Source organism: Prionailurus bengalensis, chromosome D1, assembly GCF_016509475.1.
Source record: "Prionailurus bengalensis isolate Pbe53 chromosome D1, Fcat_Pben_1.1_paternal_pri, whole genome shotgun sequence".
NCBI classification, from domain to species: domain Eukaryota; kingdom Metazoa; phylum Chordata; class Mammalia; order Carnivora; family Felidae; genus Prionailurus; species Prionailurus bengalensis.
This window is the reverse complement of record NC_057346.1, coordinates 107567781-107594382: the sequence shown is the minus strand read 5'-3', so window position 1 is coordinate 107594382 and position 26602 is coordinate 107567781. Positions and strand designations below refer to the sequence as shown.

At 43.4% G+C, this 26602-nt stretch overlaps 2 protein-coding genes and 1 long non-coding RNA gene across 7 annotated transcripts in view; 2 read left to right on the top strand and 1 right to left on the bottom strand.

Annotated features, from left to right (window-relative positions):
* The window catches only part of RTN3 (reticulon 3), a 60076-nt gene extending 55767 nt beyond the window's left edge, over nt 1-4309 (bottom strand). For 2 of the 4 annotated variants that reach the window (XM_043581489.1, XM_043581490.1), the window contains exon 1: nt 3873-4194. In XM_043581489.1, coding sequence (XP_043437424.1) covers nt 3873-4011 — 139 coding nt within the window. In that variant the 5' untranslated portion in view covers nt 4012-4194. Of the gene's footprint in view, nt 1-3872 lie in introns of all 4 variants that reach the window. The other 2 variants (XM_043581495.1, XM_043581494.1) reach the window with 2 other exon arrangements.
* Nucleotides 4310-4332: 23 nt separating this feature from the next.
* Nucleotides 4333-5019, top strand: LOC122483930. Its single transcript, XR_006297499.1, has 3 exons — nt 4333-4442; nt 4533-4647; nt 4870-5019. It is a non-coding gene; the product is annotated as an uncharacterized LOC122483930 (long non-coding RNA).
* A 5758-nt stretch (nt 5020-10777) lies between these two features.
* The window catches only part of ATL3 (atlastin GTPase 3), a 49530-nt gene continuing 33705 nt past the window's right edge, over nt 10778-26602 (top strand). The window contains exons 1-3 of one of the 2 annotated variants that reach the window (XM_043581488.1): nt 10778-11055; nt 23185-23399; nt 23540-23683. In XM_043581488.1, the coding sequence (XP_043437423.1) occupies nt 23193-23399; nt 23540-23683 (351 nt within the window). In that variant the 5' untranslated portion in view covers nt 10778-11055; nt 23185-23192. Of the gene's footprint in view, nt 11056-11116; nt 11379-23184; nt 23400-23539; nt 23684-26602 lie in introns of those variants that run through there. The other variant, XM_043581487.1, reaches the window with a different exon arrangement.

Genomic DNA, 26602 nt, shown 5'->3' with positions numbered 1-26602 from the left:
CCTCCCCCCAAATAAAATAAAATAAAATAAACCAGTGAGTCCTAGATCAGGATGAGTATATAATTTCCTTACCACAAAATACAATAAAAGCAATAGTATTCATCTTATTTTGTTTTTAGGCCATCTCAAATTATAAAAATGTAAAAACACTGATGTACTTACCAGCAATTTCATTAACAATCATCTAGAAATTTCAATTTAGGGTTAAGGTATGCTTGTCACACATGAGAGACTAGATTAGAGTGGTTAAACTATTTGTGAATGTGACTCTAAAAGAAAAACAGTATTAAAAGAAACATTTTATTTCTGGGGAATAAAAACCATCCAAGTCAATAGGCAAATGTAAACCATACTGACATGACCATTCTTGCTGTCTCCTGTACTCTTTCTTGCTTTCACTGACAGTGTATTGTAACACACTTATGGTCAGAATGCTGCAGAAAATACTTAAGCATATATTTTTAAGCTTTATTTAAGTAATCTCTACACTTCACGTAGGGCTCAAGAGTCGCATGCTCTTCTGAATGAGCCAGCCAGGCGCCCCAATACTTAAGCATACTGATGTCATGCCAAGCTATCTACAAAACACCTTGGCTGCCCCTCACCTTCCTTTTAACAGACTGGCTGAGTGAAAGGCCTGGTAGCTTAGAAGACATTAATGTGAAGGGTCAAAAGCTGCACCAAGAGGAAAGTGGTGTAAGATCTTCCTTCATGGTGAGGAAGATGATGATTTCTCACTTGAAATTCAACTGACATTTTTTATCTATGTGCAAACAGTTTGTAACCTGCAAATAAATGAATCAAATATTAGGTACTCTTATTCAGTGAAAGTGAGGATTTCAGGGCACAAAGCAAATTTGCCTAGGTCATATTGCTGAGGCTCAGGATATGCACAAGGTCATACAACCATTAAAAGACAGAATCACGCTTGAAATCTATATGCCTTTGGAGCTCAAATCTGCATGTTTATCACCATGTCATACTGCCACTGATAATGTGACATGAATATAATACGGTTAATGTCAGTGTTAAACAGGTAGATTCCTTCCTAAGGGTTAAGATGGAAAATACAAATTACATACTTATATTTGATTGACATAATAGAATAAACTGTGAAAGTGATGCCATAAAAAGTACACAGGACAACTAAGCTTCACGAGTGAGAAAAGAAGGATTTAAAGCAAAAACTTTTTTTTAACTGTCCAAGCTGTTTTTGCTTTGAGTTAATTTCCATGAACAGATACAAGAAATGTAGCTTTATTCTGGCATCATGATATTCAGAGCAATAATAAAGGGCAGTCTCTGTCAAGCTGTAGGATTTTAAACACTATTAAACGCTTTAAAAAGACAGTAAACCTTCAAAGTTCAGACACGGTATCTATACTTGGTGTCTAATAAAGGCAATCCCCCTTCTGAAAAAACACTAAATATTTAAGTCTCTTTTACCGTGACCTCAAACTTCTGCCTTTGACATCTTTGATTTTCTTCAAAGGCAGAAAATCGGGATGCCAATTCTGGCCCTTGACCACCTTCTCCCAGCATACTCTGCTGGCTGCACTAGCACCTGGGCACTAGACCAGAGAGTGTCATCACTCATTCTCTACCTTTAGGTAGTAACTAATATTTCTAAAAGCTGTTACTAGACAGGTGAGTTGAGACAAAACTTTTTCCTGCAGGACACCAAGCGACCACCCTTTCCACATTTTGAAAGTCTCTTAAACCAAGAGGAGCTTGGTGAAAGAATGTGAAAGCTGAAGGCTGACATCAATCAACACTTGTAGACTTTTTAAACAATCGAGGTAGATTTTTAAGTGTCCATTTTAAATAGGTTAAATTGTGGAATAACAAACTTCACCTTATTTTCGTAGTGCAGAAGCCTAGGACATTTCCTTTGAGATATGGAGAAAACATTCTACAAGGGGGAAGAGCTTCTCCAATGGAATGATTAAGCACACATTACAGTGTCTTAAGCTCAACTTTTCAAGTAGTGACCCGACCAATGAGGCCCACCAAAACTGTATTAATGCTTTTTAGATAATATTAATACCCATCTACAACAAATGAGAACTTAAGTAAGACAGAGTATCTATCTATTTTGCAGGTGAATCAAGAATTTAAAATCACGAAGAATCAAAAGGTCTATACAAAAGGGCCAACAACCAAACAGTAAGCAATGACAAGTGATTAAATCCAAAACACCAAGTTGCTAAGTTATAGGGAAGCTGTTGTTCATCTGGACCTTTGCCCAGAACACAAAAATTTGGAGGAGAAACGCTGGCCGTTTAAAGGGAACAAGGGTTCTAAATTTGCTGCCTCATTCCTTTATCTGGACAGCTAATCTTGACCTTGCAGAAGCTTCCTCTGATACTGTCTCTATCAAAATGGCCATAACCACACTGGAAAATCCAACAGGGTCCCAAAGCTCTTATGTGGAAATCCAGTGTTCAAAAAACTAGAGAAAAGGGGCACCTGGCTCAGTTGGTGGAGCATCCAACTCTTGATCTTGGGGTCGTGAGTTCGAGCCCCACTTTGGGTGCAGAGATTAAACAAAACAGAACATCTAGAGAATATTTAAAGCCAAGATCAGAAATCCCACGTTCTTTAGGACAATCAACCCAAGATTCTGGCAATGGAGACAACGGAGCATTTTAAACCCGCTCAAAATCCTTTAAGGTAACTAAATGCAGAGCAAAATCGTCTGTACTTTCCCCGGGTTATGGCCCCCTTCCTTTGACGAAAAGGTTTTTTTTTTTTTTTTTTTTTTTTTTTTCTTTTTTTCAAAGACTGAGTTCCTCTAAGAACCACCACCTGCTCGTGGTGCTTTTTTTTTTTGCCCTCAAGAAGGCATCTGCACTGCAGATCTCTGCACGAGGGGAGCTTGCCAGCCAGCTCCCACCAGCAGGCAAACGCGTATACAATGGAAACTAAAAGCGGCCTGCAGCTTGCCTCCTAGTCTTTCACAGAGAGACAGAAGAAGGGGGTTCAACCAGCTCCTGCTTTGTCTAATTTTTCTCCCCCTCCCCCCTTTCTGCGCTAAACACTCCCCTTTGTTACACTGCGATCAATAATGGCCCATAGAGAGCATGAAATCAAAATGTGTTGATGGCTTGGCATGACTCTATTATCTTCTAGAATATAAGCAATTGATTGCTTGTCCCCACCCCCACGCCGCGCCAGTGAAGAGCGGGCTGTGTTGCAGATGCAGCCACGGATCCATCTTGGACCATCAGCTGCTCCCTCCCAAATCTTCCCGGAGCTATTCTCATCACGCCTCCTCTCACCTCGGAGCCTCAGAAAAGCGAGCATTTGGGGAGTCTAACCACAACAAAAATTACAGGCGCAGGAAAAGAGCATGGAAAACGGCTCCCATGTTTCCATCAAACGTCCTGATCCTCCCCCACGGGAAACCAAAAAATATTTCTATATTTCTGGAAGACTACCACGAATTTCCGACTATGTCAACACCTGTCTGTAAACCCGCAGTGCAACCTTTGCACCATCATCTCTTCAAAACCCTAGCCAGCTCGCTCTCCTGCAACCAACCTGCCCCAATCCTCTCAATCTCTCTAATCCTCCACTAAATCACCCCGGTTCAGCCGACGGCTCCCCCGAAATGGTGTTTCTCCCCCACCTGCTGTGCCTCGGCGTTAACGCCCACTCCCCAGAATATCTCCCCGCCCCCAACCTGTTTGCCTCACACCCCGTTATTTCCTCACCGCCTGCACCACCTTACTCTCCCCTCCCCCTTAGCCCATTTTCCACCCGCTCGTAACCGGGGGCTGAAGCCTCCGGTAGGCGAGGGTCTTTTGCCTTCCCTGACACTCCAACGTCCCCCCCACCCCCCAAGGGCGGGGTTCCCCGGAGCGCCTCACCCGCACAGGAGGAGCCGCAGCTCTTCGCCCCCAGGGCGGGGCAGGCTCCAGGGCTCCCGCCGCCGGGCGCCGAAGGCTCGGCCCCGGAGGACGACGACGAGACGGACGGAGACTGAGTGGCCGCCGACGGCTCCGCCATGGCCGCGCGAGCAAGGGCAGGAGAGGGGTGAAGAGAGATGTGGGGCGGGAGAGAGGGAGGGGAAAGAAAATAATCGGGCAGCTGGCTCTCTGAAGTCCCTTCGCTCCTCCTGCTCCGAGGACAGACTCCGACAGACTGACTGACTCAGCCGAGCGCAGAGAGAGGGCGGGAGGGCGAGCGCGAGCGCGCAGGCGCACAAAAGGCCCCCGGGCGGGCGGCGGTCGGGTCTAGGCACCCAGCGACGCAGGGCGCAAGCGCAAGAACTGTCCCTCCGCGCTCCTGCGGGGAAGGAGGGGCAAAACTGGCTTCACCAAGCGCGGGCGCGAGAGGCCGGGGTGGGCCGCGCCCCTCCGGGAACGAGACGCAAGGGGCGTGACCAAATGCCAAGCCCCGCCCACCACTGCGGCCGAAGTGGGAGGGGGCCCCCGCAGGTTAGTATTTCTTCATAACTCCTCATGTGAATGTGTCAGGGTCGCCGGATTATGGGTTTTAACAATAGAAGTTTCTTTTGCTTCCATTAGCTGGAGAATGTCTTCCCATAAATTCCAGAGCGGATGTCTTTTGTCTGATGCGTTCCTGCCTGTGACGCCAATGAAAAGTGAAAACCGGAATGTGGATGTAGGCCCACTGTGCAAGGTGCTTTATTAATTTTTCTGGATGTGTCGTAATCTCTGAGGCAGAGATGGCACGGTCTCCCATTTGGTAGGTGGAGCAAGATGCTATACAGAATGAAAAACTATTACTCATTCTAGTCACATTCCAATGCAGCCAACAGAACCTGCTTCATATTCTTACGTTGTTTCTGTTCCCAAAGAGGGGTCCACCTTGGGTCTTAAGGTTGTCCTTTCCTCCACATAGGCTATCAAGTAAAGAAGACATATTTTGAAGAAAAAATAGCTGAGCTAATGAGAAGAAGAGCCCGGAGATAACATCCTGGCTGCGGTCATGGGGGGGATGGTAAAATGAGGTATTGAGAATATGCCACAAAATACATACGATTGAATTTTATCCATAGTCTAAATGGAGTCTTTAGTAGAAAATTTATTTGAAACCAGATATCTAGCTTATACTGGATTTTGTTCGTTTTTGTTTGTTTTGTTTTGTTTTGGTCTCCTCTTTGGTTGGATTGTGAAATTCAAAGCCTTCTCCATACACGTGATCAAAATACTTGAAATGTGCATGATTCTTTTAAAAAGGGGAATGTAAACTGGAAGTGGCAAAAATCAAAACTGTAGGCCTTGTGATTGCTAAAGCAGCAATCGATGACCTGAAGGGCAATTGCAAGATCAGCAGATCCTGTAGAGATGCAGCCTCACGAAGGGGGAGGTGGTATGCCAGGCAGCAACAGAAAGGACAAGTGATCTGACCATTGGAAATCTTCTAGAACAGGAAGTAGACTACATCTGCCCTTGACACTTTTTAAGGTCAGGTAAAGCCCAGATAGGAAAAAAACTGGCCATTGCAAATGCTCTGGAAAAAAAGGCCCAGAAGATATTTCCCAAAATAATACGTGGCAAATATCTTCCTCTGACACTTACGGCATCAGTTGATAATGCAGCAATCTGTCCTTTAGATGACAAAGGGAAATAGAAACTAATCTGATAACCAAGCCAGTTATCTACCCATTCTGATAAACGCATAAACTTTAAAAATGTATGCTGTTAGATGCTGGATAAGAAAATGAATGAGGCTGGTCCTTAGCCCTGACAGCGATTGCTAGGCTCTTAAGGAAAGGAAAGGAAACCTGTTTTCATGGTAACTAGAAGTAGAGAAAAGAAGCTAAAAATAAAGGCACAGATGTCTTGGTGGTCCTTTCACACTCTTAAGATTTCTTCCGTAAGAGATCTTTGTGCTAGGTCCAATTCCTGAAACTGTTTTTCTTTCCTGCTCCCTCTTGCTGTGCCAGTAAACTTCCCTGAGACTGACTCTTGCGTGAGATGTTATTTGGATCTATGATTTGTTCCACAAATGTTTACTGATCACCTGCTGAGAGAATGACACCATCCTGGGGAATGTAGAGGAATCAAAAAAATATGTTTGCCCTGTCTTCAATGAGCTTACAAGCTAGTTGGGGCTCGAAAATACTCGCATAAAAATAAAAAGTAAATGGCAACCAAAACAACCCCAAACAACACAGAACTGCAGTGTTCTGATGAGATGGCAACTCAGGTGTATGAATTTAAAGGGAGAGGGAATCATAATGGAGCTGGTAGTGGCTTGGGAGGTTTTATGAAGAACAAAGTCAGAGTTTGGAATGGTAAGGAGGTCATTAAAAGCAGAGAATGGTGTGAAGCAAATGAAGCGGCGGCTTTTGTGCAAGTATACAGTAAGACCTCCTTCTGGGCAGACCAATCACTGGAGAGCACTCCTTCCTCCCTGCCCAACCCATGATGCACTTCAATGCTGGCTTGTTTAGCAGAACTTGGCCTAGATTTGATCCCCTCTTGCCCCTCCCCTCCACAGGCTGCCTTAGGGCCACACGTAGACTACGCGGCCATCTGTGGTGGCTAGAGGGTCAGAAGTGTGACTCTAGTAAGGTTTTTAGGGTGTGGTTAGCCCAGTTGCCTAGAGCCAAGGGCTTGAATTGAAACAAGAGGGAGGTAAAATGGGAAAGATGTGTCGGGGCCAGAGTGTGGAAAGGCAGGAATACAGCACTGAGGAACTGAGGGTTCCTCTTAAGGCTAATGGGAATATGGGGGACCCAGTGAATTCAGTGAGGTTTTCCGACAGAGATGGGCTCAGATGGGATTATTAAAAAAAATGTCTTTTCAATGCCTATTTAGTTTTGAGCAGGGGAGGGGCAGAGAGCGAGGGAGACACAGAATCCGAAGCAGACTCCAGGCTTTCGGCACAGAGCCCGCCGCGGGGCTTGAACCCGTGAACTGTGAGATGGTGACTTGAGCCGAAGTTGGACGCTTAACCGACTGAGCCACTCAGGTGCCCCTCAGTTGGGATTTTTGAAGTGTTCACTGGAGCATAGCCACTTCTCAGTTCTGTGTAGCAATTTTTTTTTTTCTTTTTTTCTGGAGTAATTTTTTGCTGCTGAGGCACTGAGCTGGGCCTCTTCTTCCTTGGCCCTGTCCTTAGAGGACTGGTGTTTACACAGCTAGTTTCCCACCTCGGCTTCTAGGCCATCTCATTATCCCATTTTTTTCCCCCTGACTTAGGGGAAAAAAAAAGAATATATTTTAATTAAGAAACCTCTTTGAATATATTCATATGTCATGTATATAGGAGTATATATATTCAAGAATAGGCCCACTATAAAGTTTTCTTCTATTCTTTTTTTTTTTAATTTTTTTTCAACGTTTTTTACTTATTTTTGGGACAGAGAGAGACAGAGCATGAACGGGGGAGGGGCAGAGAGAGAGGGAGACACAGAATCGGAAACAGGCTCCAGGCTCCGAGCCATCAGCCCAGAGCCTGACGCGGGGCTCGAACTCCCGGACTGCGAGATCGTGACCTGGCTGAAGTTGGACGCTTAACCGACTGCGCCACCCAGGCGCCCCAAAGTTTTCTTCTATTCTTAACCCCTCTCCAGCTACTAGTCTCCTCTACACACACATAGGTAAGTACTGTTAGGAGCTTTTTGTGGCAAATGCAAAGGTGAAGAGAGCAAATCTTCATCCTCATTCACTCTTTTTAACATAAATGATAGCATGCTATACACGGGTTGTTGCTTCCTTTCCTTAATAGTAAATTCTAAGGGTCTTTCCTAGTATCTTTTTTTTTTTTTTTTTTTTAAGTAGGCTCCATGCCCAATGTGAGGCTTGAACTGACTGAGCCAGCCCAGGCACCCCTCTAGTATCTTTTTGAAGAAACAGATAGCTGTGCTGTTGGCTGAAATAACAATGATGAAGCAGCTGATACGTTTTGAGATTTTATTGTGTTACCACCCCGTTGAGGGCCTGATATCCGACTTTTTCCTTTTAATTTTTTTGATGTTATTTATTTTTGAAAGAGAGAGACAGAGAGACACAGCATGGGCAGGGGAGGGGCAGAGAGAGAGAGGGAGACACAGAATCCGAAGCAGGCTCCAGGCTCTGAGCTGTCGGCACAGAGCCCGATGTGGGGCTCGAACTCACGAATTATGAGATCGTGACCCGAGCCGAAGTCAGCTGCTTAACCGACGGAGCCACCCAGGCACCCCTCCAACTTTCTGACACCCTGTCAGTTGGGGTTGACTATTTTCTTTTCATAAACTATGCCACCAAGTCAATAGCTCATTTTATACACAGAGCAAAGTAAGGTAGATATTTAAATGACACCCAGAGATGCCAGTAGTCCAGTCTGTCCCTTCCAAGGCCCCAGACTGTTGCTTAAACGTGGATCTTAGGAGTAGGCGGTAGGAGGAAAGGCTGAATTGGGTCCCAGCACAGTCACAGTGAGTGATAATTATTTACTTGGCTATTTACCCCCTAATACTGTGAGTCTCTGGAGGACAGGAATGTGTCTTACTCATATATCAGCAATACGGCCTAGCACTATGTCTGGCACATAACAATTCTGGAAAGCTATTTTTGGAAAGCTTTGGGACCTGAGTCACAGTGGATGTCACTGCAGAAAACAATTTTGTTACTTGTGTGCTTCATAAAACACTTGGTTATCTGGAATATTTCTGACTGTGTTTTGCTTTTTCCCAAATGACTCCGGTTACCAATATTTGAGCACCAACTATGCATCAGTCATAATTGCCCAACACTTACATCGCATTTAACCCACAACAACTCGAATCATTGCAGGAGATAATGAAATAAGTTCAAAGAGGTTTAGCAACTCCCCCCAAGTTTGCACAGCTAGTAAGCATCAGAGCCAGAATTCAAAGACAGGCTGGTCTGACCCCAAACGCTGTGGCTTTAGCCATTCAAACATGTCTACATGTCACCTGCTTCTGGAAAACCACAAGGAAAACACAGACTCTGGCCATACCACATGACTCAATTCAGAGTGAGATGGCTAAAGGCAGGCTGTAATCAGTATTATCAATATTGAGCATTTTAAATGTCTACTGTTTTGATGACCCTGGTTATTGGCGAAGAAACAATGACACAACAAAACATTTTTTCTCGTTTATAGGAGTTGTTTTCTGAGCTGTGACTAATCCTTAAAATCTACCTATAATTTGTACTGTTGTTCCAAATGCAAGTAACACTGACTTTGGTGATATTATATTGAGACAGATGTAATGTCAGCATTTACTGGTCACTTCCTGACAGGATGGACTTCAGCAGATCTCCGTTGGGAGCCCTTAAAATAGAACAGGGTATTTTGTTCAAAAGCAGAAGTTCGGGACTTAATATTAAGGGAGCGAGAAAGTGAGTGAGCACTGTTAGGTGTCACAAATCCCTTCTTTATTTATCTGTTCAATAAATATTAGAGTTTCTACTATCTGCCTGGCATTGTTTGAAACACTGTGGATACAACAGTGAACAAAAACAGACAAAACTTCCTATTCTGATGGGAAGAGAAGTGAAAAGACTATGTTTTACTTAGGGGCAACTGGGTGGCTCAGTTGGTTAAGCATCTGACTCTTGATTTTGGCTCAGGTCATGATCTCATAGTTGTGGAATTGAACCCTGCCTCAGTCTCTTGTGTGGAGAGTGTGGATCCTGCTTGGGATTCTCTCTCCCTCTCACACTCTCTCAAAATAAGTAAATATTTTAAAAGACTATGTTTTACTTAAAACATAATAAGTCATATGGCAAGAAGTCTAATGAAAATGGATGAGGAAAGGGTCTAGAGAATTCTGGGATGTATGTCCTATTTTAAATTCTTACACTGTATGTTGCAATTGTGACCAGTCATTGGCCTTTGGCCCCTCTCTTTCTGAGCATGCCACACAATGCCCTGTAGCTGTGACACATCCTGTAGGGCCTGCACACCTAGTGTGAAACCCCATTAGCTACTTGCCCTGATGTCCCTGTCTAGGTTTTTGCTGGCCTAAATGGACTAGATCTAGACTCTTAAATCTAAAGCCTCAAGGAGAGTATTCAAGTGATCTTGAGTGTTTGGGAAGAATAGGAAGGCAGGGGAAAAGAAATCTAAACATGGTCTCTCTAGTAAGATTAGGCAGAATTATCTCTATCTCTTCACCTCTGTCCTAATCACTCAGGCACTAAAAACAGCTCAAAGGCTTGGCAAGGCCTACAGGTAGCTGGAAGGAGGTTCTGGGTAGGTTATAATAGTTAAGGCAGAGGCAGAAGAAAGTATAATAATTTGTCTGATGAATGAGGGAATGGTAATACCAAGAGGTGGTGGTGGTGCTGGGATGGCTGCTTTAGCCTCCTATAAGCTCCACCAGCTACTTAGCTCCGATAACTGCCCCTACCCCAACAAATCCAAAATAACTCTTCAACTGTGGCAACTGACATTTTCTCAATCATATGTGAAGTGTGAATAAAAGCATTTTTGGAGAACCTGCTTTTGCATTGATCAGTAAGTTGTGCTTGCAAAAGTAGTTTCAAAGCAAGCTCCTGTAAATCTGACATTTACCAGACATGGCCATAGCTTAGGCTGGACAAAGCCTGTGGAAGGAGACTCATTGGAATTTCTTAGCTATCAGGGCGGTGGTGATCCTGCACCACCAGCCTTGGCCAGGCAGGGGATTACGGGGTGAAGCTGGTGATGGTGGTAATGAAGTCACGGCCTCCTCTCCTTGTGAAGTCAAAATCGTTAAAAAACCAGTGACGCTCACGTCATCCAGGTTTGAGGCCTCCCTTGCGTCCTTAGACACCGAAACCGTCTCAAACGCGGCGGGGAGGGGCTGAAGGCCGGTTACCCCAAATCCCTCGCCCCGGACCGTGCCTCAAGCTCAGGATCCCAGCGGGGCTCGCGGGCGGGCCCGGGCTTGAGCGGGCTCGCTCCTCCCCTCCCCGCGTGGCCTGTTGGGAGTTGTAGTTCAGTCGTCGAAGAGCCGCGCCAAATCCTTTCTCTTCCGCTTCCTCCCCGCCCCGGATGAGTGCGCAGACTAGGGACCGCAGGCTGGGACTCAGAGCGCCGGACTACAATTCCCAACGGACAGCCGCCCCCATTGCGCAGTCCCAGGTAGCCAGCGGCGCGCGCGCGCGCGCACGAGCACACGCGTCGGGCGGGCGGGATTCGGTCGCTTGCGCCTCCCCCGCCCCCGGCCCGCCCAAGCGCCTGCCGCGCCTCGCAGACCCGCCCCGTGTTCTTTCCCTCCAAGCTCTGCGTACCCCTCCTTCCCCCCAGTTTCTTCTGGAGCCCAGGCCCCGCCCGTTTCCCGCCTCTTGGGCCCGGTTCGTTCTCGCCTCAGCCCGCCCCTCTCCGCGCCCCTGCTGCTTGTGCTGAAGGCGGAGGCTCCATGTTGTCCCCTCAGCGAGCGGTAGCGGCTGCCTCGGGAGGAGCAGGTGAGGTGCCCAATTTCCCCCGCCCCCGCCGCCCTCCTGATTATAGTTCCAAGGAGACCGCCCGTCCGCACCGCCGCCCTTTCGGTCCCGGGGCTTGTGCCGCGCGCCCCTGCCCAGGGTACCCTCGGCCGCGACTTCGGGGCCGGGGGCTGGTAGCGAGGATCGGGCGCGGGCGGCGCCTTGGCTCCCGACTGGGAGCGGCCGCCTTCGGGGGTCGGGCCCTGCGCGCCGGGGAGGCCCGCAGTGCGCGAAGGCTGGTGGGGCGGGCGGGCGGAGTCCCGCAACTACGGCCCCGCCGGCCCCGCCCTGGCCGAGCCGCGCGCGCTCCGGGGCTGCGGCCCCCCTCCCTGCCCGGCACTTAGCTCGCTCCCTCGCTCGCGGCCCGGGATCCGGGGGCCCAGGGAGCGGGAAGGTAGATGGTCTCGGTTCAGCCTTTGGCAAGGCGCTGGCGGACTCCGAAGTCTTGGAGTTGGAAGCTTTATTTTCGTCCTAACGACCTCGAGGCGCTGACAAGTATTAGGAGAGTGGATTTTAACATCACCCTTCTTTCCATGAACGAGATCAAAGAATGTGGCCTGAATTGGTCTTTAGGAAGTTCTTCTAGGACCTTAGGCACCGGCCGTTGTGCCGAGGCTTTCCCGAAGACCTAACAAAGAGCAAAAGTATTAAATATCAAATAGAGACCATAGGTTGAAGGATAGATACTTCATCTGTCATTTTACCCAGCTTTGTTCTTGGCTTGTGTGTTAACTGAAATCGCCTAAAGTTTTGCTCGAGAAACCTAGAAGCAAAAAAAAAAAAAAAAAAAAAAAAAAGAACATTGTTTGGAGAATCTTAAATCCGAGCCCTCGAATCTGAGCGCGAAGTTGGGTGCAATGTTTTGTGAAAGGGAGAGAACTAACGGACCCCAAAACGTCACTTCACATTTTGGCTTGCCTTTGGAGAAGCAAAACCTACGTGGTTTTAATCTGTGTCAGGTGTTCAGTGTTGCAGTGACCTGAAGTTCAAATTAGTGCTTTTTTCGACTTTGTACCAAACTAGCCTTGTAGTCTAGAAATCCCTGTTTCTGCTTTTACCACCTGTATAGGAAACGCTTGGATGAAACGGATCTCTGTAAGAAAAGAAAGAACACTAGTGCAGCACGTTGTTTTATTAGCTACCGTTTACTGTCTCATTGGGATAATCGTGAAATTAAGGAAAATAACGATAGGGGATAAATGTGTGTAGTGGCATACTTTTCTTAGCGTGCACTATATAGGACTTGTTTCGAATGGGCTTTTTAAAATTGATTTTCTGCGTTGCAGCACGTGTGTTTTTCATTCTTCTGATTTCTAAATCTTAGAAAACAGTTTAAATGCACACTCATTATTTAAAATGAGATAATAGACAATTGTAAGAAGCAAGAGATCAGTATAAAGTTGTCTGACCTCCCCAAATCCCCAATGCTAGGTCATTTAACAGTTTGGTTAAACAGTTTGGTTAAATCTTTTAAGATTCCTATGAAGCACCTGGGTTGTGTGAACTTGTTTGAGAACCGGTTTAAAATTTGCCTATAATGACTAGGCATGCCTGTTAAGTTTCTCTGGCCTTGTGAACTGAGAAATTGTTCACGTAACACAGATGCATTTTAAAGTTAATCTGAATTTGAAAACATTTCCCCGAGTTATCTGAAGTTTTAGGAATATATTGTCTAAAAAACATCATGGCAGGGGAAGGGGAAAGTGAGGGGAAAGCTTTTGTTTAAAAGAAAAAAAAAGCTTTAATCACTGTAGAGCCGACTATCTCAGTTCTGCACATTAGAAAAACCTGTGGTGTTTAAAACCTGACGATGCGTGGGACCCACTGATTCTGATTTCATCCAGGGGCCAGCCAACAGTTAACCCCAAGTAATTCTAATTTGCGTACTAACATATACTAAAATTTCCCTGTAGGTGGTTGCTTACACTTGAATTGATTTGTTACTTTATGGGAACTATAATTTGTAATATCAATGTGCGTTAAAAAAAATTTTTTTTTTAATGTTTATTTTTGAGAGACAGAGCTGGGGAGGGACAGAGAGAGAAGGAGACACAGAATCTGAAGCAGGCTCCAGGCTCTGAGCTGTCAGCCCAGACCCCGATGTGGGGCTTGAACTCAACCTCGCAGTCATGACCTGAAGCGAAGTCAGACACTTAACCGACTGAGCCACCCAGGTGTCCCCGTAATAGCAGTATTTGTATTGAGAAGTTGATGCTCTTTGCAAATTTGTAAAAAATACTTTTTAGTAGCGTGTTTTTTGATAGAACTTGATATATTTCACAGCTAAAGTATATTACAAGTTAGGAAATAGACTTTACTGCTGTAGTAGGTGAAAAAACTGTTTTTATGTCTTGATAAGGCATCCAAGTCAAATATTGCCAATTAAGAAAGCATTATTCAGTTGGAACACAGACAAATAAAACCTTCAGGTAACCAAATTGATTTTGGTGATTTCTTATTTTTAGGGAAGAGTCAAATAGGATGAATATTGAACTCATTCTATTAAAAAAATGGTTTTTTTTTCTATAATACAGCCTGGCGTCATTTTTAGATTCAGCCTGGTCTCTGCATTTCTGAATTTTCAGTACTGTTTAGTCATAGTTATCTTTATAAGTTCATAAAGCACTACAAAACTGACCAGGAAAATACGGTTTTGTTCAGCATTCTGTGCTAAAGTACACAGATTTTTTTTTTATGGCAGATGAATTGAGAAAAAATTCTTCTTAAGCCCTTGAATTGATTAGAATGTAAATTTCCCCCAGTGTTCTCTTTTGTTTCGTATAAGTAGTATTTTCATTGAGACAACTTAAAAAAATATGTGTATCTACTTACTGCCTTAAGACAGAATAGAATACAGTATATAAAAGCACTCCCCAACCATGAGCAAATGGAACCACACCCAGCAGTTGGAGTTGGCTGAGGTCTTAGTGTACTTACCCTCACATATGATGATGTGTTTTCTCTGGCCTTGTCTGAATTAGGAACTTTAAAGACTGCCAGCGAGAACAAGGCATGAAATGATATGCCTCTGTTTTTGGGTGTGTTGCTCTTGCCCTTTATTAAATGTGTTTCAAAAGGAGAGTGGAAAACTCAGGTCATAACTTTACCCTGAGTCATACACTATACTTAGTAGAAATGTTTCTGAAACTGAAGTTTTGGAACTCTCTGAGCAGTAAAGATGAGCACTGAGGCTGGCTCTACTCTAGTGGTTCTTTTTTTTTTTTTTTTTTTTTTTTAAATTTTTTTTTCAACGTTTCATTTATTTTTGGGACAGAGAGAGACAGAGCATGAACAGGGGAGGGGCAGAGAGAGAGGGAGACACAAAATCCGAAACAGGCTCCAGGCTCTGAGCCATCAGCCCAGAGCCTGACTCGGGGCTAGAACTCCCGGACCACGAGATCGTGACCTGGCTGAAGTCGGACGCTTAACCGACTGCGCCACCCAGGCGCCCCATACTCTAGTGGTTCTTAACCCAGGGTGATTATGCCCCGGTGGGACATTTAACAGTTTCTGGAAACATTTTTGGGTCTTACAACCAGGGGGTAGCATTACTGGTATCTAGTGAGTAGAGGCCAGAGTTGCTGCTCGATACCCTGCAATGAATGGGATAGCTTCCCACAGTAGAGAGTTATCTGGCCCCAACTACCAGTAATGCCCAGGGTGAATAACCCTGGTCTACACTGTCGAATTGATCAACTAAATTCTGTATGAATTTTCTGAAGTAGCAGTTGCAACTGCTTCCAGTTAACTAGTTTCATTGAATTTATTCCCGTTCAGGTGTGTTTTCAAATATTTGAGGGGAATTTAAACTTTTTTTTCCTACGATGCTTTTTTAAGTTTGTTTATTTTGAGAGAGAGAGAGCGAGCGCACAATGGGGAGGGGCAGAGAGAGAGAGAGAGGGAGAGAGAGAATCCCAAGCAGGCTCTGCACTGTCAATGCACCAGCCTGACGGGCTCGATCTCACCAACCAGATCATGACCTGAGCCGAAATCAGAAGTCGGATGCTTAACCGACTGACTGGGCCACCCAGGTGCCCCCCTATAATGCTTTTCTGATAGAATTTATTTGTTAGAAGTTATGTTTTCCATAGACCTGAAAAGCCCAGTTATGATTCAGTAGTCTCACCTATTTTTAATTTAGCCCGTGGAACTACGTTTTAAAAAGTCTTTTAAACATTCAAAGTTAGATCGTTCTAGGAAGAGTTAATGCTGTAATTTGCTAGGTCTCTACAAATGCTTCCCTGTGATAATTTGTTTCACCTGTTAAGTCTTTCAACTTTCAACTTGGGTTGTCTGCCTTTGTCATTTTGGTGCAGAGCTAAGTGTATTGAGTGCAGTTATCACAGGGATTATTTGAACAGGTGTATATAGACCTGTTGGTGAGTCCGGATTAAGGTGTGTTGTGCCAAAAGTAAAGGATAAATCAGTACTTTAAAAGTAATTGGAGAAAAGATTGTAGCTTCCACACAAACTGCTAAAAGACTTTAATTATCCAGATATTTTCAGCATTTCCTACATACCTGAAGTGATGGCTGTTTCAGTATTACTATGAGCTATTACAGCAATAATCAGAATTGGCAGTATGAAAGAGCATTTGTCCTACACACTTTTTTTTGAACATAGGTTGTTTTTTTTTTTAATTTTTTTTCAACGTTTTTTATTTATTTTTGGGACAGAGAGAGACAGAGCACGAACGGGGGAGGGGCAGAGAGAGAGGGAGACACAGAATCGGAAACAGGCTCCAGGCTCCGAGCCATCAGCCCAGAGCCTGACGCGGGGCTCGAACTCACGGACCGCGAGATCGTGACCTGGCTGAAGTCGGACGCTTAACCGACTGCGCCACCCAGGCGCCCCTGAACATAGGTTTTAAGTTCCCTTATGTGTATATGGATGACAGATGTGACTATGGTCAGGCCACATCTCTATATGTGTACAAAAATGTCTCTGTTATTCATATAAACACAATACAGCCTTAGCTCTTCATATAAACGAACATTAACTGTTCATATAAGTGAGCATTACTGTTGAGTCAGAGTAGATTTATAGATCTTGGGGAAGAATTGCTTCACTAAAGGGAGAAGGCATGTAAGGTTGCCACTTAAAAGTTTTTCTACTACCATTCCCGGAGGTTGGATCTTTAGAGTTTAAGATTCCTGAGAAGTGGGAGTAATTTCATTGCAATTAGGGGGAATCCCAATCCCCACCCCCCGCCCCAAAAAAAACCCCCTCAAAACAAAACCCCAAACCTCGAAAGCTTTCGTGTGAATCCTTAGCAAGTTGCTTTAATGTTTTTATCATTACAAATTTTGATCTGTTCTTTAGCCAATCCTGTATAATTTAAATTACGCCAAGGGATGAATGGGTTACCTAGCAAGTTTGGCCAATTTAAATATCCAGGAAATTTTCAATTGTTAAAGAGTCATTGAATTTTAGAGCTAGAAAATCACTTCACCTAACTGCCTGGTTTTGTAGAGGAAACTGAGACACAGAGAAGTAAAATGATTTATTCATGCTGTTAAGAGTCATTGCAAAACTGGGCTCCAGTTGTTGGGGAAGACCTTTCTCCTGTACATTCTGCCTCACTAGAGTAACAACCTTTGCCAAAAGAGGAGCTTGAGTTATAGGAGGAAATGATAGGATTTGGGGATATAGTGTAAAGGAAGATAGAGTCGGGAGGTGTAGAGGTTGAGAGGTAGAGATTTCAGAGAAGTGGAATAATTGAGAGGATTCATTTTGATGACACTTGTAAGTCATCACTTGTAAGTAGACTCATGAAATGTTAGTACTGGAAGGGTTTCTAGAGGTTGAATCTTGACTCATTTCACAGTTGAGACCGAAGACTAGACATGCCCAGAATGACACAGGTTGTTAGTGGTAGGACTGGAACAGGAACTCGTCTCTTGACTCCTACACCCGTATATTTCTACATATTACTTCTGAGAGTGAGGTGATGGTGGAATATCCAGGCGAATCTGTCTGTCCCTTAGGCAGTTTCACATTTGGACCTGAATGCAGGTTAGGAATTAATGAAGTTGCATCACCAAAATAGAGGGTATAGCGAAATTACAAGAATAAAGAGCTCATTGAGGGAGTGAATGAGAACCACAAGACTGAAGCAGAGTGCTGGTGTAACTCACAGGAGGCCAAAGAGAAAAAGAAGCAGCTGAAAGAGATGGTAAAGAGATTGGGTGGGAGCTAGGAATGGGCACTGTCTCTGAGTCCAAAGGTTTTCAGAAGTTCTAGAAGCAGGTGGCAGTTGTGTTGTCACACAGTTGAATGAGAATCAAGAAAGGGCCATTGGATTTGGCAAGAGGTCATTGGTAAACCTGAGAATAGTTTCAACAGGGAGATTGGGAGGAAAGTCAGATTGCAAAGTGATGAGAAGGGAATGGGTAAATGGATGAAGACATACCTTCAAGGAGTTTGGCGGTGAAAGGAGACTGCAAGAGGGAAGAGAAGAAACTGATTTTTATTAAGATACTTGACATGTACTATTGGGGTTCATGTGCACAATACAAGGAATCTTCTTCCTTTTAGATACTGGGACTGAATGTGACAGTTTCCCTACTTCCCAGAAGCTCCCAGCTGGGTAATAAGTCATGATCACAAATGCTAGTGTTATGATGAGTGGAATAATAGTAGGTGTGAGGTTTTATTGGAAATAGGAAAGTGGGACCACTTTATTGAGTTCCTAATATGTGTTAGACTCTGCTTTGAAATGAGTATTCAATTTGTAAATAAATGGAGCTACAAGTGGTAAATTTATCCATAGTCACATTGAGACTAGGTGGTGGGGTTTATTCAGTTATTCCACAAGTATTTATTGGGTGTCCACTAGGTGTGGGCCTTGTTCTGGGATCTTGGGGGATCTAACATTGAACAAAAGAGACAAAAATTCCTGCCCTCATGGAGCTTACATTCTAGAGGGGAGAGAAAAGAGATTCAAGCCCTGCCCTCTGGATTCCAGAGCCTGTTTTCTTTTTAGTATATCAGGTAAAGTGATAGGCTCTGAGAGTCTGGGCTGGAAGGGATCAGGACAGAGGGAGTGTGAATGTGAGCGCCGAAGGATAATTGTTTGCCTGGAGTCGGGGGAGCTTGCATTTCAGGAGGTGGGAACAAATGGTTGAATAGGTTGTACATTGGAAATTTTGGAATCCAGGCAGGACAGGACCTGAATCCTAAATTTCTTCCAGTAGAAAGACCAGTGAATGTAAATCTGCCTGGGAAGATGAGGGGAGTAAGGAATTAGAGGAACCAAGGCAGTGGGGAGAACCGTGAACAACTTTGGCTTAGAGGATGGAGATTTAGCTTTGAGCCATCAGTCCATAAAGTGTTTTGATAGCCCCTTGTGTAGTTGCTGTCGTGATGTGTTTTTGTGTTGTAACGAAGGTCAGCCCTAATGGATGAGGTCCTATCATTAAAGTAACCCTTGGGGACGGTGCCTAACTGGCAAGAAAGATTGGAGGTGGTATGGCCTAAGCTAGGGTTTTGATGAAAGGATCTTAAGGGATCAGGGAGCCTGAGATATGCAGATAAATCAGCAAAGGACAGTTATTTTTTTATTTAAAAAATTTACTTTTGTAGTTTTATTTAACTCATCTCTACACCCCATGTAGGGCTCAAACTCACGACTCCGAGATCATGAGTCACGTGCTCCTCCGATTGAACCAACCTGGTGCCTCTTTTTAAAAAAATTTGGGGGGGGGGTACCTGGCTGATTCAGTCAGAGGAACATGTGATTCTACACCCACGTGGGGTGTAGAGATTACTCAAGTAAATAAAATCTTTAAATTTTTTTTTTTAGGCCAAAAAGGACATTTATATAACATCTGGAAAGGTGTGAGTAGAAATAAAGATTTTACTTGGAAGATCAATGATACGGTCTCTTTGTCTTAGGAAGTGAGAGAGAAAGATGATGTGAAAAGAGAGCAACTCTGTTTGTTTAAATTGAATTATTGGTGGTGTGTACAGTTCAAAATGATTTTTCCCTTAAGTGGAACCAAACCAAAGGAACAAGATCTTTTTAAATGCAGTGTGCCCAGTAAACTGTTGTGAAGAGAAATGCAAGCTCACCCCGGGTCCTCCAGCTAACATAGCCCGATTCTCTTCCTTTTCATTGGGCTGTAGGCGGAAAGAGGAAGAAATGAATGACGGTCTTACCGCCTTTGTTCTCCCAACTGGCCTCTGTCGTCTTCATCTTCCCTTGAAGCACAGTTCATTGTGCACAACTGCATACGTTCTGGTCATCGGTTTATTCCATCTTGTCTGTGGCCCCAGGAACCTTACTTCCTGTGCCTGGTGCTCTGACAAAACCATCTGCATCCTCGGGGTCGTAGCTTTCAACCTATTCCAGAACATACGGTTCATTGTTTTTACAGTCGTTTATTGTGGGCCTGCTGTGTGTCAGAACGTCCACATTGCTCAGCAAACTTTAATGGTGGAATAGATGAAATTGAAAGAGCCAGCATCGTGAACTTAATTGTGAAGTCCCCCGGGACTGTTGTACGGGTTACTGGGTTTGGCTGTATCTGAGAGAGCCTTCAAGTCGGTTTCATGCATTCATTCATGCATTCATTCACATAACAGCGAGCCAGCATGGCGCTTCTGCCGCATGAAGCCCTAGGCCCTACCTCTCTTGTTGCTCCAGTGCTCCCGGGCATTGGGGCGTAGCCCTCATGTGCCTGGTGCAGGATGACTCCCTCCCGCTGATGCATCCAGCTAGCAGGAAAGGGGGAAGTTGTTATATCGTTTTCAGACAGAACTTAGGCACACGGTGATGGCCCTGCTACAGGATTGGGTTGAAAACGTTTTTCTTTCCGGCAGTGTTATGCCCAGCTAAAAATTTGTTGCCATAGCAGGAGGGGAAAATGAATGTTGGGGGAGCGACCAGCCATCTCAGGGACCTTGTTTGGAACTGCTCTGAGTATTGCACAGTACTTAACACTGTGGCTTATCCATAAGGTCCGAATAAATTGTTCTTGTTAGTTCTTTCATATGAAAGATTGAAGGTCCTTAGTTCCTGGATTCACCTGCTGTTGTGGCAATAAAAAGAACTGTGAGAGAATATTCACAGAAATGTTTCCTTTTATCCAGGCAGTAAAGGGAAAGAAAAATATTCCTATACATTTATCACAATGATACCATGACAGTTATTGTGTATTTATAACTTGTTTTCCAGTAGTCTGCCAAAAATTAAAAAGTGGCAAGACCCTTTTGTTGCTGACATTTTAAATATAAAAAGTGATCAGCAATTTCTTTAGCTTAAAGGGTGCAGTATGGCAGTCATGCTGTTTGTTGACTTTGCCTGCTGTGATCATGCAACCTTCAGTCCTTCCCAGACAAAAGTAACTTGGGAACCATATTTGTGATTTTGGCCATATCTGCTTACCTGTACAATGCTTTACTTAATATTTATCTTTCAATTTACTTTATTATTTTTAAATTTTTTTAATGTTTACTTATTTTTGAAAGAGAGAGAGAGAGAGCATGAGCAAGGGAGGGGCAGAGAAGGAGACACAGAATCTGAAGCAGGCTCCAGTCTCTGAGCTGTCAGCATAGAGCCCCATGTGGGGCTCGAACCCACAAGCTGTGAAATCATGACCTGAGTGGACGTCAGATGCTCAACTGACTGAGCCACCCAGGTGCCTCTCAACTTACTTTAAGTTGATTCCCCTTTTAAACTTGCCATCCTTCTAAGCAATAGTCCGTTAAAACATGGTTTTGTTTCCTAATACACATTAAAATACATAATTATTAGAATAAAAATTGTCCTTTTAACTACAGAAACATCTCCTTTAATGCCTGTGGCACATACTCACATTTAGGGAAATAGTGCTTTGCTTCATCCTTAAGCTACGCTTGTAGCTTTTTGTAAACTTTCCATAAATCCATAGCTACTAAGTGGCTCAGAATTTCTTTCTTTTTTCAAAATTAAGTTTTTTTGTTCATTTTTGAGAGAGAAAGTGCAAGCAGGGGAGGGGCAGAGAGAGGGAGAGAGAATCCCACGCAGGCTCTGTGCTGTCAGCGCAGAGCCTGACACGGGGCTTGAACCCAAGAATCGTGAGACCATGACTGGAGCCAAAGTCAGACGCTTAACCAACTGAGCCACCCAGGGGCCCCGGCTTGGAATTTCAAAGAATTAATATCTTTGTGCATTCAACTGTGTCAGGGAAACTACTAGTTAGTGCTTAATTTTGAACTAAAGAATTAATTTCCCCTAAAATGTTGACTAGGTTATTAAGAGTGATCTTCAAGTCCTAGCCCCAAAACATCCTTTCAGGCTTTTCTCCAGAACTTGTTGGGCAAGATGTTTAGCTTTTGTAAGCTCTAGTATCCTTATATTAATTAATTAATTAATTAATTAATTAAATTTATATCCAAATTAGTTAGCATATAGTGCAACAATGATTTCAGGAGTAGATTCCTTAATGCCCTTTACCCATTTAGCCCATCCCCCCTCCCACAACCCCTCCAGTAACCCTCTGTTTGTTCTCCATATTTATAACTCTTATGCTTTGTCCCCCTTCCTGTTTTTATATTATTTTTGCTTCCCTTCCCTTATGCTCATCTGTTTTGTATCTTAAATTCCTCATATGAGTGAAGTCATAAGATATTTGTCTTTCTTTGACTAATTTCACTTAGCATAATACCCTCCAGTTCCATCCACGTAGTTGCAAATGTCAAGATATTCTTTTTGATTGCCTAGTAATATTCCGTTGTATCTGTATACCACATCTTTATCCATTCATCCATCGATGGACATTTGGGCTCTTTCCATACCTTGGCTATTGTTGATAGTGCTGCTATAAACATTGGGGTGCATGTGCCCCTTTGAAACAGCACACCCGTATCCCTTGGATAAATACCTAGCAGTGCAATTGCTGGGTCATAGGGTAGTTCTGTTTTTAGTTTTTTCAGGAACCTCCATACTGTTTTCCAGAGTGGCTGTACCAGCTTGCATTCCCACCTAGTATCCTTGTTTTTAAATACAGGGCGGTATTATTTACTTCATAGGATTGTTCTGAGGATTAAATTAAATGTATGTAAAAGGCTTAGCAGTGGTGGGCATCCTTTCTACTGTTGATGGACATTTGGATTGTTTCTGGTTTTGGACTATTTTGAATAAAGCTGATGTGAATGAACATTCTTGTATTTCTGTCTTTTGGTAGACATAAGCATTTATTTCTCTTACATACCTAGGAGTAGAATTGCTAGATGGTAGGTATGTCTAGTTGTAATAGATATTGCCAAGAAGATTTCCAGAGTGGTTATATTCTCATCAGAATGTGTGTGAATATTCCAGTTGTACCATATCCTCTCCCACAGTTGATATTGTCTGTCTTTTAAATTTTAGCCTTTCAGATGGACAGGTGATGGTATCTCATTATGGTTTTAATTTATGTTTTCTTTGCTAAGTAATGGTATGGAACCACCTCTTTATATGATTATTGACCATTTGGATATCCTTTTTTCATGAAGTGCCTTTTGCTTATTACTATTTTAAAAATTGGAATATTTGTCCTTTTCTTATGGATTTCTGTATTCATTCTGGATGTGAGTTTTTGGATACAGGTATTGTGAATATTTTGTCCTAGCCTGTGGCTTTCATATTTACTTAATGATGTCTTTTAACGAGCAAAAATTCTTAATTTTATCATGGAGTCTAATTTGTCATTTTTTTCTTTTATGGTTAGTGCTTTTGTGTTAAGAAGGTTTTGCTTTTCCCATGTTCAAAAATAAAATTAAAAAAAAGATTTGAAACTTAATATTTTTCTCTCCAACAATCTAGGTGATGCCATGGAGACTGGAAAGCCTGGTCCAGTGCAGGTTGTTTTGGTTCAGAAAGACCAGCATTCCTTTGAGCTAGAAGAGAAAGCTTTGGCCAGCATTCTCTTGCAGGACCACATCCGAGACCTTGATGTGGTGGTGGTGTCCGTGGCTGGTGCCTTCCGAAAGGGCAAATCCTTCTTTCTGGACTTTATGCTACGATACTTATATTTCCAGGTAAGTGAGAATTATTTCATCTCAGGTTAGAAAATGAGACTTTTGTGTCCAAGAGAGCAAGATAAGCTCATGGATTATCCTTGATGTGCAAAATTACTCAAAATTTAAGATTTCATGGATATTGCTTATTTCTCCCCTAGAAGGAAGGTGGCCGTTCAAATTGGTTGGGTGACTCAGAAGAACCGTTAACAGGATTTTCATGGAGAGGGGGCTCTGACCCAGAAACCACTGGGATTCAGATCTGGAGTGAAGTTTTCACCGTGGAGAAGCCAGGTGGGAAGAAGGTAAGGAAGAACGGACTTTTAAATGAACAAAAACAACAAAATGGGAACTTTAATGTGTACTCTGATAATTCCGTTAAAAATAATATTTATCCAGGGGCATCTGGGTGGCTCAGTCGGTTGAGCGTCTGACTTCAGCTCAGGTCATGGTCTCATGGTTCATGAGTTCAAGCCCACATCAGGCTCGCTGCTGTCAGCCTGTAGGCACAGAGCTTGCTTCGGATCCTCTGTCTCTCTTTCGCTTTCTCTGTTCCTACCCCACCCACGCATTCTCTAAAAAATAAACATTAAAAAAAAAAAAGAATAAAAAGGTTTGTTAAATGGTACCAGAGTTGTATTTAATCTAGACCTATTTACTCCTCACCACCCAGTACTCTTCTGAGTACTCTAGAATTATGGGACTTTTCAGTCTGGCTGAGGGAACAGGCCTGTTCTTGGCTGTCTGTGAGCACGGGGTACTGTTCCCTCTGAACCTTTTGGATTGTTGTTTCTCGAGCCTCAGGTAGTGTCCTCATGCACACGTGCTTGTAAGTACTCAGCTGAACTCTTGATGTGGACCCTCTGCAGATCCCTGGGGTTTGTTGTATCTCTCTCTGCCTGGGAATTCCAGCTTTCTTGGTCTCCCTGACTCTCAGCTGTGTCTCTTCAACTCAGGGAAATCTGTCGGGTTCTGCCTGGGTTTCCCTTGCCCGAGCCTTGGCCGGAAAGCTGGGACAACGGACGGGCTCACCTTACCTGTTTCCTTTCCCTTGAGGATCATTATCCTTTGTTACCTGATGTCCAGTGTCTTGAACTGCCTTTTCATGTATTTTGTTCTTTTTTGGTTTCAGGTAGGAGGGTAATTTCAGTCTCTCACTCCATTTTGGTGGGAAGTGGAAGCCCAGTCTTCCCATTTTAGAGATGCCAGAAAGAGACCCAGGGAGTTAAGGCCTGCAGTGGGTAATACAGGGGCTCTTCGGTCAGGCATTACAACAAGGCCCTACAACTGTTCAATTCTGTGTTTTTCAGTATCATTGCTCTCTTTCTACATTTCTGATAATGTATGGTAGATGCTTTCATAATTTTCTTTCTAGGAATACGTAATTATTTTTGACTTCGTGATTTTGTAGAACTGGTGGATCTGATTCTTATTTTGGGGGGCAACTGGTGTGTTAATTTTTCATAATAGTTTAGGAAGTCTCTACAAAGTTAGTAGTAAGCAAGCTTTGCTTTTATTTTATTTTTTTTTAATTTTTTTTTTTTTTGGGACAGAGAGAGATAGAGCATGAACGGGGGAGGGGCAGAGAGAGAGGGAGACACAGAATCGGAAACAGGCTCCAGGCTCTGAGCCATCAGCCCAGAGCCCGACGCGGGGCTCGAACTCACGGACCGCGAGATCGTGACCCGGCCGAAGTCGGACGCTTAACCGATTGCGCCACCCAGGCGCCCCAGCAAGCTTTGCTTTTAGTTATCTGACATTTGTAGTGCCCTCATTTTATCTTGTTGAATTGACTCCCATAAAGCTCATTGTTTTTTGACATCATTTTGGCTTCCTCACCTTTAAAAAAATTAATAATTTTACTTATTTATTTTTTGAGATGATTATTTATTTATTTATTTATTTAAAATTTACAACCAAGTAAATTTAAGTTAGCATATATTAGTTAGTTAGCATATAGTGCAACAATGATTTCAGGAGTAGATTCCTTAATGCCCCTGACCCATTTAGCCCATCCCCCTCCCACAACCCCTATAGTAACCCTCTGCTTGTTCTCCATGTTTAAGAGAAACAAAACACATTTATGTTTTGCCCCCTCCCTTGTTTTTATATTATTTTTGCTTCCTTTCCCTTACGGTCATCTGTTTTGTCTCTTAAAGTCCTCATATGAGTGAAGTCATATGAGATTTGTCTTTCTCTGACTAATATCACTTAGCATAATACTCTCTAGTTCCATCCATATAGTTGTATATGGCAAGATTTCATTTTGGATTGCTGAATGATACCCCATCGTATATATATATTTACCACATCTTCTTTATCCATTCTTCCATCGATGGACATTTGGGCTCTTTCCATACTTTGGCTATAGTCGGCAGTGCTGCTATACACATTGGGGTGCATGTGCCCCTTTGAAACAGCACGCCTGTATCCCTTGGATGAATACCTAGTAGTGCAATTGCTGGGTCGTAGGGTAGTTCTGTTTTTAATTTTTTTGAGGAACCTCCATCCTGTTTTCCAGAGTGGCTGCACCAGTTTGCATTAATAGACTTTATTTTTTGGGAGAATTTTAGATTTATGGAAAAATTGATCAGAAACTGCAGAGTTCTCATACTCCCCTTCCCATCTGCCAGTTTCCCCCTATTGTTTATATCTTGTTTTAGTGTAATGCATTTTTTATAATTAATGAACCAATATTGATATATTGCTATTAACCAAAGCCCACAGTTTACATTAGGATTCCCTCTTTGTGCTCTATATTCTGTGGGTTTTGGTAAATGTATACTGATATGCAGCTACCATTATTGTGTCAGACAGAATAGGTATACTGCCCTAAAAATCCTCTGTGCTCCACCTGTTTGTTCCTGCCTCCTCCCCCCTCCTCCTCTCAGAACTGGCAACCTCTGATCTTCTGTCTCCATAGTTCTGCCTTTTCTGGAAAGTCATATAGTTGGAATCATACAGTCTGTAGCCTTTTCTGATTGGCTTCTTTCCCTTAGCAATGTACTTTTATGGTTCCTCACCTTTTTTAATGACTTGATAGCTCATTTCTTTTTATTCCTGAATAATATTCCATTATATGGATGTTCCACAGTGTATCTTCACCTACTGAAGGACATCTTGTTTGCTTCCAGGTTTTGGCAATTATGCAGTCAAATGCCCTACCCCTGAGCTATACTCCCAAGTTTTGGCAATTACGAATAAAGCTGCTGGAAGCATTTGTG